A 15,148-nucleotide genomic window follows, 5' to 3' on the forward strand; every position below is an offset into this window, starting at 1 on the left:
TGCACACCTGTAATCCATTTGCTGCACAGGAGTTGGAAGCTCTGTTAATGAAATCAAGTGGATTTTGAATGCTATGCTGCATATATTTATATATTCAGTAAACCACCATTGAACAACCATGCTAAGAGCTCAGAACACAAAATGGGTGAGAAAGGGTATTCAATAAATTTGATGTATAAAATAAGAGTTTTTATGGTGAGAAAACTCATACTGATCTAGACTTCCTAGAATGTATCTGAGATGAACTAGTCAAATAAGACTACTTATAATATATATATATATATGTATGTATAAAATAAGAGTTTTTTTGGTGAGAAAACTCATACTGATCTAGACTTCCTAGAATGTATCTGAGATGAACTAGTCAAATAAGACTACTTATAATCCCTGCGAACTTGAGAAGAGACATTTAACCCCTCAGTTTGGTACCTTTGAATGAAAATTAGAACATCTATTTCATACCTCTTAGAATTTTTGTAAGAATTAAATACGTGGAACATGATTAAAACAAAATCTACCTCCAGTATTTTCCCAAGTGTGTTATCCAGAAAATAAATGCTATGGAATGGTTATTAAAATTAAAACAATTTCTTATCAAAAAGTTGGGAAATTCTGGGCAAACAAAGTTATACAGTTATCTTAAGAACTCTACCATGTTAATGGGCATTATGAATCCTGGAAAAAGGAGTGTAACATGTTGCATTTCCCAAACTTACTTGACAACAGATACACTGGTATTTGGTTGGGGATTGAAGTTTGGAAAATGCTGTGCGATACAGGGTCAATGTTCTTCTCTCTTTCTTCTTCACTCTCCTAAGAGCATGTATAATTCTTTTAGCACTTATCACAATATTTACATATCATTCTCTTCATTAGGTTTGAATTTCATGAGAGCAAGGACTATGTATTCAGAAATGTTTTAATCCCCAGTGTTTAGTACATTGCAGGTAATACATTTTTTTAGTCTATACAATTTCTGGTAACCTCAGACGCAATTCAGTTGATAGGCAGACTAAATAAATAGTTTTTTTTTTTTTTTTTTTTGAGCTGTGAAAACAAAGGGCATGGTTTAAAATCACTCCAATATATTTTAGCCTTGTAGAACATGCTTAAAAAGTAAGGCTAGGCATGGTGGCTCACTCCTATAATCACAGCACTTTGGGCAGCCAAGGTAGGAGGAATAGCACTTGAGCTCAGGAGCTCAAGACGAGCCTAGGCAACATAGAGAGACCCTATCTCTACATAAAAATTTAAAAATTAGCTGGGTGTGGTGGTGCTCACCTATAGTCCCAGCTATTCAGGGGGCTAAAATGGAGGATCCCTTGATCCCAGGGTTCAAGGCTGCAGTGTGACCTATGTCATGCCATTGCACTTCAGCTTGGGTGATAGTGAGACCCTATTTCTTAGTATAAAAAAAAAATTCCTGTGCAGAAAGGTGCTCTATGAAAACTAGGCAAGGAGTAAAAAAAAGAATAGAGAAAAAACAAAAATGCATTCTTAAAATGCCCAAATACAAGTTGTATAACTCAGGTGGCAAGAGAAATCTAGAAGTTTAATTATGGAAAATAAACTGAGTAGATGGTTTAAATACAGCCTGGAAGGTTTAGGCTGATGAAATTTGGTCTGTTAAAATCCTTAGCATCAGTTACTAAATAGGGTAAAACTAAATTTTATTTATTTTTTTTTTGAGACGGAGTCTCGCTCTCACCCAGGCTGGAGTGCAGTGGCCTGGAGTGCAGTGGCGCGATCTCCTCTCACTGCAAGCTCCACCTCCTGGGTTCACGCCGTTCTCCTGCCTCAGCCTCCCCAGTAGCTGGGACCACAGGCGCCCACCACCATGCCCTGCTAATTTTTTGTATTTTTAGTAGAGACGGGTTTCACCAGGTTAGCCAGGATGGTCTAGATCTCCTGACCTCGTGATCCACCCGCCTCAGCCTCCCAAAGTGCTGGGATTAGAGGCGTGAGCCACCACGCCCGGCCTACATTTTTTTTTTAAAGACAATTTTTTTCATACTTAAGTCATTCTAAGTCTTTATATTTTTAGAACCTAAGTATTACTTTGTAAATTCGAGAATGTTCCATTAATGTATACATTAGGAAAATTTTATACTTCATTTCGGATGCTGAAATCTTTTAGTCCAGTACCTAACTTGAATAAACATTACTCAGATACTTAAGGGATTTTCAGTAACCCTTTATCTTACCCATTGTCTTTAGTCCAGGCTGAAAGTGGAATAAGCTTGGCAGAACCTTTAAGTTAACGTATCAAATCCCCTTCCTACCTACTCCATTTTACAACTGAGAAGGGTAAGTAACTGTATTATGCCATTCATAAAATGACTACTTTATGCCAAGTATGCACTAAATGCTTCTGAACATTTTTTACCTGATTTTCACAATAATCCTGTGAGAAGTGTTATGATTTCATCCTAGAATAGAGAAACTCAGAAGTAAAGTGTTTTACCCCACATCAAATAGCCATAGAAAAAGTGAGTGATCTGAAAATTGAACTTAGAGCCCTTTCTCTGAAGGTCAGCGACATTTCCCTTACACAATGTTTTATTAGCAGAAGTATTGTCATTTTTTATGCTTTTTCATAGGAGTGATTAAAATGTATATGCATAAACATAGTGCTTGCACATAACATGACCAAGACTTAAGTGAAGACAACTATTTAATAACAGACATATAAAATATTACTGGAAATACTATGTTCCCTGGATGCATTGCTTCAACATTATAATTAAATTTTACACAAATAAATTTACCCCCTTACTATAATTCCAATCAAAATTTTTATTTTTATATACTTTGATTCTGAATTTAATTTGGAGCAATAAATATATTGGAATACCCAAGATAATTTTGAAAAGAATGTTGAAAGATGATTGTGGGCTGGTGATGGAGAAGATGATAGGGAGAAGGTTGTCCCACCTGATAGCAAAACCTACTGGAAAAAATATTTAATAATAATTAAAATAACCTGGTATTTGCAGAAAAATAGGAGAAATGCATCAATGGAATGCAATTGAAAATCCAGAAGCAGATCCATCTATGTATAGAAATGTAGTATATGATCAAGAGGGTACTTTAAATCAGTACAAAAGGAATGTACTGCTTAATAAATAGGATAGTTGACTATGTCATTTTTTTTAAAAAAAAAGTTAGATTTGAACCTCATATACTAAAAAACAAATTTTGTGTGGATTAAATATTCAAATGTAAGAAATAAAACCAGAAATACATAAAAAAATAGAGTTGATTATATCTGTAATCTTAGAGTGGGGAAAGCCTTCCTAAATTTAATAAAGCCTAAAACTACTATAAAAAAAAAGTCTGTATAAAAATGTTTAATTTTTGAATGGCGGAATCTCCACAAAATTAAAAGACATTCACATTTCAGGAAAAAATATTTTCAACTATATAAATAGTTGACAAAGGGTTAATATCCTTATTTTATGAACAGCTTTTCTAAATCAGTAAAGCAGAGACCAACATCACATCAAGAAAATGGACAAAGGATTTGTTCAAGCAATTTCTAGCTGGAATCAACTGGCTATTAGATTTGAAAAGATGTCCAACCTTACTAATTACCAAAGAAATGAAAATTAAAACAATAGTAAGCTAAGACTTACCTACTCTCAGACTATCTATCTGATAGTCTATCTATCTGATAGACCTACTATCAGAGTTAAAGAGTGATAGCTTCTAGTACTGGTAAGGGTGTGAGGAGAAGGACTCTCATATACTATTGAAGGAAGTAAATTGGTATAATCTATTTAGAGAGTATATTTAGAAATATTGATCCAAATTTAAGTGGACATAACTACCCTTTGACCTAACAGCTCCAAGAGACATACAAGATTCACATACAGTTGCAAATATTTTTCCCAGACTGTGACTGTCATTTTACTTTGTAGAGTTTTTCTGCTATGTAGAATTTTAAAATGTACAGTTCACCTGTTTATTGCATCATTTTTTGTGTGTGATGGAAAAAATAAAAACCATCCTAAATGTTCCTGCTGTGGTGACAATGTGAGGTCCACCAGAGACCACTTCTATCTTATTTACTATTGTGTTTCCAGTTGGCTGGTACTTGACACTACAAACATTTGTTAAATGAACAAGCAAAATGAATTATAATGCATTTATACAACTGAAATTATTTGTAAAGATAAGTAAACTAAGTTTGTAGATTATTTTACAGATGATTCTCTTCTTATAAATATATGTGTATATATTTTTATATATGCACATATACTCATATATATATATTTTTTCATACATGTGTATGAAGAAAAAAGGAAGTATGCCTTTTGGTTGCCTCTTGAGGTAGAATGTAAAGAGTAGTGACATTAACTGTTGACTTCAAATACAAATGATAATATTTCCTTTGGCTTTCTTTTTTTTTTCTTTTTTCATTTTTTTAACAATGACTATGTTTATAACTTGGAAGTACAAATGTAGTCATTCTTTCAATCCACCAACTATTTTTGGTGCAAAGGTTTTATAGCAGTGAATACAGTCTCTATTTTCCCTGAGTCTGTATTCTAGTAGAGGAAGACAGATGGCAAAGAAATAAATATTTATTTCTGATAAGGTGTTATGAAGAAAATTAAACCAAAGTAGGGGGACTAGTGACATGGTGCTGTTTTTCATAAGCATAGTTAGAGACTGCCTTTTGAATTATGTGGTAGTTGAAAAGATACTTGAATAAAGTAGGGAGTAAGCTACCCAGGGCTATGAAGGTAGATCTTCTAAGTACAGGTCAAAGGACTAAGGCGGGACCATGCCAAGTTTCAGTTAAGAGCAAGGTCAGGGGATGTTGGAGTTGTTGACATGATTAATTTTTGTATTTAAAAGGATCAGTCTGGTGGTGGATGTGTGGAAAAGATGATGATGGCTTGGACTAGGGTCATAGTGGTAGAGCTGGTAAGAAGTGGTGGGGTTCTGGATATATCCCAGATATAGAGGCGTTAGAATTTGCTGATGTGAGACAAAGAAAACAGAAAGGATATCAAACTGTCAAGAGTCTTAAAATACACCACCATCAACAAACCTGATCTGCAATGTGAGAATGGAGTGCCTCTAATAAGGCAGAACTCTTTAACAATTTTCTTTCACAGCTAGGGTCAATCCCTTATGTCATGAATTTTCCCAGCATTACTGTGAGAGAAGTAAGTGCCAAATAATGTCTCAAAATTGTATTGAAATTAGAACTTGTTCCCATGCTGGGTTTAGTGTATGCTTTCTTTTAAAAGTGTATTTAACATGAAAACATCTTCCCATTAAATGTACCTTAGCCTTTAATTTCCTTTTGTAGTCAGTTTTACTAACAAATTTTTCTATTTTAAAGTATAAGGAGGAAAACAGTTCTGCTCTTTTGAAGAATTTAGAAAATTTGTGGTTTAGGATGTTATAGTTGTTAAGTGAAAAAAGTTTACATAAAATCTTAACAATATTGTACATTAATCTTTGGGGAAAAACTTGAACTTAAATCACTGAAGATATTGAGGACTTTTTAAAACTTAAATTTCCAAATTTTAACATTATATTATCATGTCTCATTTTATTCTGCAAAAGAAATATGCAAAACTAAAGTTCACCTTGCACATTTCCCCTATGTCAGGTAATAAAGGCTTCCACGCTTGGATTTTCTGAGGTTAAAATTATTTGCAGGTGCTCCGTTGCATGTACAAATAATTGATTAATCAAGGATGTTCTCAATCATTATCAGGTATAATTAAGTGCATGCAATCAGTTATATTGAGACGGTGAAATTGCTGGCAAATTTGAGAGTTCACTTGCTCCAACAAAAATCATACATTGGTTCCCATGATCACGTTTAGCCAAAAAGTAGCATAGAGGACTGGACCTATATCATGACATTTAAAAAGTATTTTCATAATGCTTTTTGTGACTAAAATTATGATGCTGCTCATTTAGTCACTTACTGATATGACTGAATATTATGCTCTTTATAGAACCACCCTGTCAGGTTCACGGCTACACCAAATGTCATGTTGAGGTCTGAAGGGAGTGGGTGGATAAGTAGAAAGAACACTCGGGGCTGCAGGCAGGTGAAAGATGATTTTATTTAGCAGCAGCTCTCATCGATAGCTTTCTTATACTCACACTCTACACTGTTCGCCTTTATTTCAGCTGTTTGCTCCAGCTCTGTGGCTCCTGCTGCCCCCATGCCTGCAGCTGCATGGCTGACTTTCCCTTGGCTTCAGGGTCAGCAGCTTAACTCTTTCTCTCTCTGGGCACAAGTGAGCCGAGCTTTGTCCCGGCTCCCCTCCGTCCGTCTGCAAAGATGGATAGCTCTGACTCTCTCTTACCTTTCTCTGGGTGCCTACACCTGCACAGTATCAGCAGGGCAATTATACCTTTTACAGACAATATTGGCATAGAACCAAGTGATGGCCTTCCCATGTTACGGCTACATGGCTGTGATAACAAGTGGAGTTATACGCGTTTTCCCTGAACTCACTGAGTAATGCAGGATGTGAACATCCTTCCTCGGCCTATCCTTGACCAAAGCACAGCCATGTTCCTTGAACTCCACCCTCTAGACTGGGGAAGACATAGGTCTTGGATACACAGGTTATATATATAAGCTTTGAATACATAGGTGCGAAAGACACACATAGGCTTTATACATAAGTTTTGGACACATAGGTTTAATATACAGACTTGGCACACAGGACGTACACACCCGATGATGTGAATGAAACTGCACTAATGATCCTGGATTTTTATCCATTTTTTAAATTTATTATCTATTCATTATCTTCTCAACATTTATTGAGTGTTTTCTAAAGTAGTTTTTAATCTTGGCTGCATGTCAAAATCCTCTGTAAAGCTTTTTAAAAGTAGTGATTCCTGAATAATAAACCCCTGAAACTGATTCAGTAGATCTAGAGTGCAGCCAGGCATTTTTGTCAAAAACACCACAGGTGACTGTGATGTACAGTCAGAATTAAGAATCACAATCGGGGGGAGGGGGGAGGGATTGCATTGGGGAGTTATACCTGATATAAATGATGAATTGATGGGTGCTGACGAGTTGATGGGTGCAGCACACCAACATGGCACAAGTATACATATGTAACAAACCTGCACGTTATGCACATGTACCCTAGAACTTAAAGTACAATAATAAAAAATAAAAAAAAATAAAATAAAAAAAAAAAAGAATCACAATCTTCTCTGTCAAGTACTAGGGTTATAAGAGTAAACGTGAAATAGTTCTTATTCACAAGGAGATCACAGTCAAATGAGTGAGATAAACAAGTAAATGAGTAATTACAGAAGAGTATGATAAGTACTCTACTAGGGGTAAGCACACCTATTCTCATATACATTGGTACTAGGTTAACTAAGTCTATTCATGGACTATAACACACAAAAAGGAGATTTTCTCTCATCATCAAACCTAATGACACAAATTGTGATTTTCCACCTTACCTACTCTATTCCTTAATCAGATGAATTAGCCGTACTAGACTCTGTGGTGAAACTCAGCAGACGAAAAAAGCAGAACGACAAGTTTCTATTTCTGATAGCAGTATATGGGAGATGAGAAGGAGGTGAAGAAGAATTGCAAAACAGTGAGCTCCTCGAAGGCAGGGACCATTTTTCTGTCTTACTTTTTTCTCCCTGTGGCCTCATTCAGAGTCCAGCATAAGAGTAGGCATTGAATCTGTTAGTTTTTTTGAAATCTTGTTTTCTTGATTAAATCAGGAGCCAGCTGTTCTTACCTAGCTTGTGCATTCCTAAGATAACTCTGTTCCTTGCTCTCTGAACAGTGACTTTCACAAGAAAACCATTTTTGCTTCTTCAGAGGCACAGGACTTTTATTGTCTTTAAGCTTAATAATTCATAGAACCTTGCTAATCCTTCATGGTTGGATTGTTTTTTCTTATCCATGTGTCCCATTGCCAGTTGATGTTTTCTTCTTACTACTGTAATTTCCATTATCACATGCCATTTTATTTTTATTTTTATGTATTTTGAGACAGGGTCTCACTCTGTTGCCCAGGCTGGAATGCAGTGGTGCAATCATGGCTCACTGCAGTCTCAACCTCATCAGACTCAGATGATCCTTCCGCCTCAGCCTCTGGAGTAGCTGGGACTACAGGCATGCACCACCATGCCTGGCTAAATTGTAGGTGTTTTTATTGTTTATTTTGTTTTTTGTTTTGTTTTGTTTTGTTTTGTTTTTTGAGAGACAGGGTTTCACCATGTTGCCCAAGATTGGTCTTGAACTCCTGGTGTCAAGCCATCTGCCTGCGTTAGCCTCCCAAAGTGCTCCCAAATCCCTCCCTCCTAAAGGGATTACAAGCATGAGCCATCGTGCCCGGCATCACATGCTGTTTATATTCTTTTGTTTCTTTTTAATTTCATTTTACACGATCTGCTTTGACAACCTTTCTTCCTAAAAATTACAGACATGAGGTACCAGTATAAAGGAAGGATGGAACTGGAAATTTAACCTATCTAAAATAAGGGAAGATATGTGCCTTTGATCCCCCCCAGAGAAGTACCGAAAAAGCTCCACAAAACACATTGCTCATTGCAGACCTCTTGTCATCTCTTGGTCCCTAAAGATGAGACTTAGCGAGGTTGATAAGACCACATCTAGAAATATCTTCCAGGAAATCCATCAGACATAATCCAGGTCAGAATTCCCCAAACAAGAGCAAGAAGTCCCCAGAAGGAAAGCTTCATAAATTAAGGTTCCCCTATTATGTTGAAGACCATCTATTCCCAAACATAGCTGAGAGTTGTTATGTCCATTCTGCATGACTTTATGACATTGGCAAGACCAAATTAGATCTTACAAAGAAAAGCTTGTCTGATTGCAGTGGTTTTGTCAGCTGCAGATTCTTATATATTAGGGGATATACTTAATGTGAACATGATTTATATAAACTTGAAATTGTGTAATATAAAATACTAGTAAAATATCACTTTGGGTGAATGCTTTGAAAATCGATTTCATCAAATGAAAGGAATTAGGAATGTCATAGTTTCACAGCTAGCTAACTAAATGAATTATAAATTATGTTCATCCTTCTGCCACAAGAAGGTGCTATTTTAGCTAGTAAGCCAAAATGTCTAACAAACTTTAATGTCAAATTAACCAATGCTGTTGTTTATATTAGAACTATGTGGTGATTTCAGACTTTTTTTTTGTTTTTTTGGTTTTGTTATGAAACATTCCATTTTCATTAATTTTAAAAAACATATTTACTGACAATAGTATGCAAACATTTATTGAGCTTTCTGCCTTTCTATTATTTTATGAATTAAGAAATTCTGCATCAAAATGTGAAGAAAGTTAAGCGGTTATGTTGAACCATGCTTTTAATTTCTGGAAAATGTTAGAGATAATGCTAAGAAATTAAAAAAGTATGTATATAGCAAAAATATCCTACAGTACTTATTGATTTGTGTGCTCCATGAATGTTTACTTCCTATTTTACGTGAAAATATATGTACATTAAAATGTATTTTATATCATATTTCTTCTTTGAGAAAAGTAGTTTTGAATTATGCAAAATTTGAATCATGCAAGGTCTTCAAGAATGCAGCTGGTACCAAGACAGAGATATAGACCAATGGAACAGAACAGAGACCTCAGAAATAATACCACACATCTACAACGATCTGATCTTTGACAAACCTGACAAAAACAAGAAATGGGGAAAGGATTCCCTATTTAATAAATGGTGCTGGGAAAACTGGCTAGCCATAAGTAGAAAGCTGAAACTGGATCACTTCCTTACACCTTATATGAAAATTAATTCAAGATGGATTAGAGACTAAAAACCATAAAAACCCTAGAAGAAAACCTAGGCAATACCATTCAGGACATAGGCATGGGCAAAGACTTCATGACTAAAACACCAAAAGCAATGGTAACAAAAGCCACAATTAACAAATGGGATCTAATGAAATTAAAGAGGTTCTGTGCAGCAAAAGAAACTACTATCAGAGTGAACAGGCAACCTACAGAATGGGAGAAAAGTTTTGCAATCTGCTTATCTGACAGAGGGCTAATATCCAGAACCTACAAAGAACTCAAACAGATTTACAAGAAAAAGACAACCCCTTCAAAAAGTGGGCGAAGGATATGAACAGACACTTCTCAGAAGAAGACATTTATGCAACCAACAGACACACGAAAAAATGCTCATCATCACTGGCCATCAGAGAAATGCAAATCAAAACTACAATGAGATACCATCTCACACCAGTTAGAATGGCGATCATTAAAAAGTCAGGAAACAACAGTTGCTGGAGAGGATGTGGAGGAATAGGAACACTTTTACACTATTGGTGGGACTGTAAACTAGTTCAACCGTTGGGGAAGGCAGTGTGGCAATTCCTCAAGGATCTAGAACTAGAAATGCCATTTGACCCAGCCATCCCATTACTGGGTACATACCCGAAGGATTATATATCATGCTGCTGAAAAGACACATGCACAGGTATGTTTATTGCGTCACTAATCCCAATAGCAAAGACTTGGAACCAACGCAAATGTCCATCAATGACAGACTGGATTAAGAAAATGTGGGATGTATACACCACGAATACTATGCGGCCATAAAAAAGGATGAGTTCATGTCCTTTGTAGGGACATGGATGCTGCTGGCAACCATCATTCTCAGCAAACTATCGCAAGAACAGAAAACCAAACACCACATGTTCTCACTCATAGGTGGGAATTGAACAATGAGAACACTTGGACACAGGAAGGGGCACATCACACACCAGGGCCTGTCATGGGGTGCCGAGATGGGGGAGGGATAGTATTAGGAGATATACCTAATGTAAATGATGAGTTAATGGGTGCAGCACACCAACATGGCACATATATACATATGTAACAAACCTGCACATTGTGCACATGTACCCTAGAACTTAAAGTATAATAAAAATAACAATAAATAAATAAAAATAAGAATGCAACCTTTCTGACACTTCCTCTGAGTCCAGGCTTCAAAATATAAATAGTTGCATGTTTGTCCAGATTCTTAGAATACTCTGAAACACATTTCCCAGTGACCCAAACTCTTACCAGGAAAATGGAGAAATTGAATAGCAAGTGGTAAGAAGCTGACCTTCCTCTTCAGTTTTGATGTTGACATCATGTTCCTGAGAGACCTCGTTGTTGGAAGATAAATCCCCTAGTGTCTAACATTCTCTACACTTTTGGCAAAGTAATTTTTGTACAGGAAAGAGAGAACCATCACACCAATTTGGTTTACTTTAAACCACCAGGTTCTCAGTTCTCTGATACATGCAAGATTTCTCTCCTTCTCTGATTTAGTTCCCATAGAAGATTAATCTACTATGCCTGAACTTTACTACTATGTTTTCAGATTACTGAAATGTGAACTAAGGTGCCAGCCTTGTATAATTAACTTTTCTTTAAGAAACACGCTAAGGAGATTAAAATGCCAAGATTGCAGTTATCTTCTGAGATCTTCATTAAGAACAAATTTGTACTAGAAACATTGCTTCTCTACGGGATAATACTCTCCAGGAACATGGTTCAAAATCAAGGAAAAATTTTTGTATAAATCTATTGAACATTATACTTTAATATCTTGTTTGTGTGCCAGTGGTTATAAGCTTAAGGAAAATTATATTTATGGGTTTATTTAGAAATTAGTAATTTTTGCTTATCTCAATTATTGAAGTAGATGGAACATATCTATTTTGATATGCATGTTTTAAAATATGATATAAATAATATACATGTACTCTGCAGTTTACTTGTTTTATGTATTCTAGATATGTGTTCCTTATTAGACTTATGATTTGCAAATATTTTCCCATTCTCTGACTTGTCTTTCATTTCTTGATGGTGTCATTTGAATGAGAAAGGTTTTTAATTTTGATAAAGTCCAATTTATCTATGTTTTTCTTTTGTTGTTCACAATTTTGGTGTCGTATGTAAGAATCTTTTGCAACATTCAAAGTCATGAAGAGTTAGCCTTATGTTTTATTCTAAGATTTTTATAGTTTGTACTTTTACAGTTAGGTCTTTGATATATTTTGAGTTTGTTTTTGTATGTGATGTAAGAGTCTAATTACATTCTTTTACATGTGGCTATCCAATTTTCTCAGCATTGTTTGTTCAAAAGGCTTTTCCCAGTTGAATGGTCTTGGCACTCTTGTCAAAAATTAGTTGACTCTACAGGTATGGGTTTATTTCTTCACTCTCAATTACATTCTAGTTTTCTCTATATCTACTGCTTTGCCAGTACCACACTGTCTTATCATTGCTTTGTAGTAAGATTTCAAATTCATAAATGTAAGTCCTGCTACCTTATTCTTTTTTTTCCAAGATTATTTGGGCTGTTCTGGATGCCTTGTAATTTCATATGAATTTTAAAATCAGCTTATTAATTTGTACAAAGAAGTCAGCTGGAATTCTGATAGGGATTACATTGAATCTTAGATCAGTTTGGGTAGTATTGCCATCTTCCAATCTTTGAACATACAGTAGTTAAGTGTTCCAATATTTGAACATTCAGTAGTTTTCCATTTATATAAGTCTTTAATTTATTTCAAAAATGTTTTACACCTATGGCCTTATCACTTCATTCTCAGCTGTATATCCAAATGATCACCTGCCCTCATTTTATTTCAGCTTAACGTATTTCCTTTCAATGTCTTGAATGCAGACCTGTTCACAGTGGATTGTCTCGCTTTTTATTTCTTTTAAAATGTCTTCGAACCTTTATTTTTGAATAAATATCTTAGTAGACTTAGCCTTCATGGTAAATAGTTTTCTTCTCAATGCTGTTTATGTTATTCCACTATCTTCTGGCCTCCAGTGTGCTCATAAAAACTTAGCTGTTAATAATATTTTTGTTCTTCTTTATGTAATGAATTTTCTTTTCTGTTGGCATGTTTTTTTTGTTGTTATCTTTGGCTGTAGTAGTTTTGTGATGTGTCTATGTGCAGCATTTTTTTGTTGTTGTTGTTGAGACGGAGTCTCGCTCTGTCGCCCAGGCTGGAGTGCAGTGGCCGGATCTCAGCTCACTGCAAGCTCTGCCTCCCGGGTTTACCTCCTGCCTCAGCCTCCCAAGTAGCTGGGACTACAGGCGCCCGCCACCTCGCCCGGCTAGTTTTTTGCCTTTTTTTTTTTAGTAGAGACGGGGTTTCACTGTGTTAGCCAGGATGGTCTTGATCTCCTGACCTCGTGATCCGCCCGTCTCGGCCTCCCAAAGTGCTGGGATTACAGGCTTGAGCCACCGCGCCCGGCCTGGGCAGCATTTTTTTGTTTATTGTATTTGTGGTTCATTGAGCCATCTTTGAGTTAATGTTTTTCACCAAATTTGAGAAGGATTTTGTTATCATTTCTTTATATATGTGTCCACCATTTCTCTTTCTGTGCTCCTTATTAAATTCCAATTATGTTTATGAGTTATGAAAGGTTTTTTTTGCCACATAGTTTTAAACCTTGGAAGAATGCTTGGGAATAAGAGGGGAAAGTATGAATGAAATGCCACCACAATTTTCTAAGAAAACTTAGTTCACTAAATATGCACACAACTACACAATTCATTAGATTTACAGTGAAAAATGTTAATATTACTGGTCTTCTTTTCCTGTCTTTACAAAATGTGTACCTAGGTGCATTTCCTCCCTCTGCTATTTATGCACGGAAAGACTTACTACAGCGATCTACCCATATTGCCACCAAGACTTTCCAGGCTCTTCGCATATTTGTGAACAATGAGCTCAATGAACTCTACACAGGACTGAAGACAGCTCAGAAGTTTCTGAGACCTGGTGGTCGTCTTGTTGCCCTCTCCTTCCATTCACTAGAGGATCGCATCGTCAAAAGATTTTTGCTTGGAATAAGCATGACAGAAAGATTTAACCTAAGTGTTAGACAGCAAGTGATGAAAACATCACAATTGGGTTCTGGTCACGAAAACACAGAAGACGTCTCTATGAGAAGAGCTCCTTTAATGTGGGAATTGATACACAAGAAGGTTCTTAGTCCACAAGATCAGGATGTACAAGATAACCCCAGAGGGCGCTCAGCCAAGCTTAGAGCAGCTATCAAATTATAAGTTACAATCATCTTATTCTTCAAATTTTTTCTCACAATTTCTCTAATCTTTACTCATGTTGTGTTCCTGAATGTCTTGATATAGGTTTAAGTGTGGGACAGTCTGAAAATTGATAGCATTTAGCATTTTTTTTTCCCTCAAAAAGAAACTGTAGGAAATACATGACAGAGAAAGTTACACTCAGGGAGCAGCAGCACCTCAAGACTGGAAAAATGTGTTAATCTTTGCATCATATTGGATTCTTGAAATGCAGTCCTTCCTCTGGCCAGAAACATTTTTAAAAGATAATAGTTGGGTTTATCTAAATATGTAAACTCAAGCTGCCAAAGAGAAATATATTATAATCATATCTGCATGTCCTAAATTTTGAATTTAGATATTCCAATTTGCATCAGTCTTTCTCTGGCTCAAATAATGATGATTATGGAATGAATTTTAATGTCCCTACTTGTGAATAATTACTATAGCTTTCTCAAATGTACACTTTTTACAAATTTTAAATTTTAAAATATTAGTTTAAATACATGTTATACTGGTAAAATTTCATCTTTCAAATTTTAGTCTATTATTTAAAAGGGATTTTTCCATATGATATGGGCCATTTTGTTTGTATATCTCAAGGTAAACATGTAAAATCCTTACAAAGAATTGTTTCACAAAACTTATATTTCATGTCAATTGTGTGTATTTTAATAATAGCTCACAATGCCTTTTGTAAGTAATAAAGTCTCTTATTACAATCTTGTATTTTTTAATTGAGCCAAAATAATTCAGTGAAGTCTATTTGAAATAGAAAACTATCTATTTAATATAGCAAAATCAATGCTCCCTTAATGTTGTTACAAAGATATTGTAACTGTAATAAGGGTATAAGTTTATTCAAGAAAAGAGTACTTGGTAGAAGATTTTTTTTTTTTCTTTTTTTTTTGAGACGGATTCTCACTCTGTCTCCCAGGCTGGAGTGCAGTGACCTGATCTCGGCTCACTACAACCTCTGCTTCCTGGGTTCAAGTGATTCTCCTGCCTCAGCCTCCTGAGTA

At 35.6% G+C, this 15,148-nt stretch overlaps 1 protein-coding gene across 1 annotated transcript in view; it reads left to right on the forward strand.

The window, feature by feature from the left end:
* The window catches only part of METTL15 (methyltransferase like 15), a 234,244-nt gene extending 219,399 nt beyond the window's left edge, over positions 1–14,845 (forward strand). The window contains exon 7 of the mRNA XM_011936321.1: positions 13,663–14,845. Within this exon, the coding sequence (XP_011791711.1) occupies positions 13,663–14,108 (446 nt within the window). The 3' untranslated portion in view covers positions 14,109–14,845. The remainder of the gene's footprint in view (positions 1–13,662) is intronic.
* The last annotated feature ends 303 nt before the right edge of the window (positions 14,846–15,148 follow it).

This window comes from Colobus angolensis, unplaced genomic scaffold, assembly GCF_000951035.1.
Source record: "Colobus angolensis palliatus isolate OR3802 unplaced genomic scaffold, Cang.pa_1.0 Scaffold152, whole genome shotgun sequence".
In the NCBI taxonomy this organism is placed as follows: Eukaryota; Metazoa; Chordata; class Mammalia; order Primates; family Cercopithecidae; genus Colobus; species Colobus angolensis.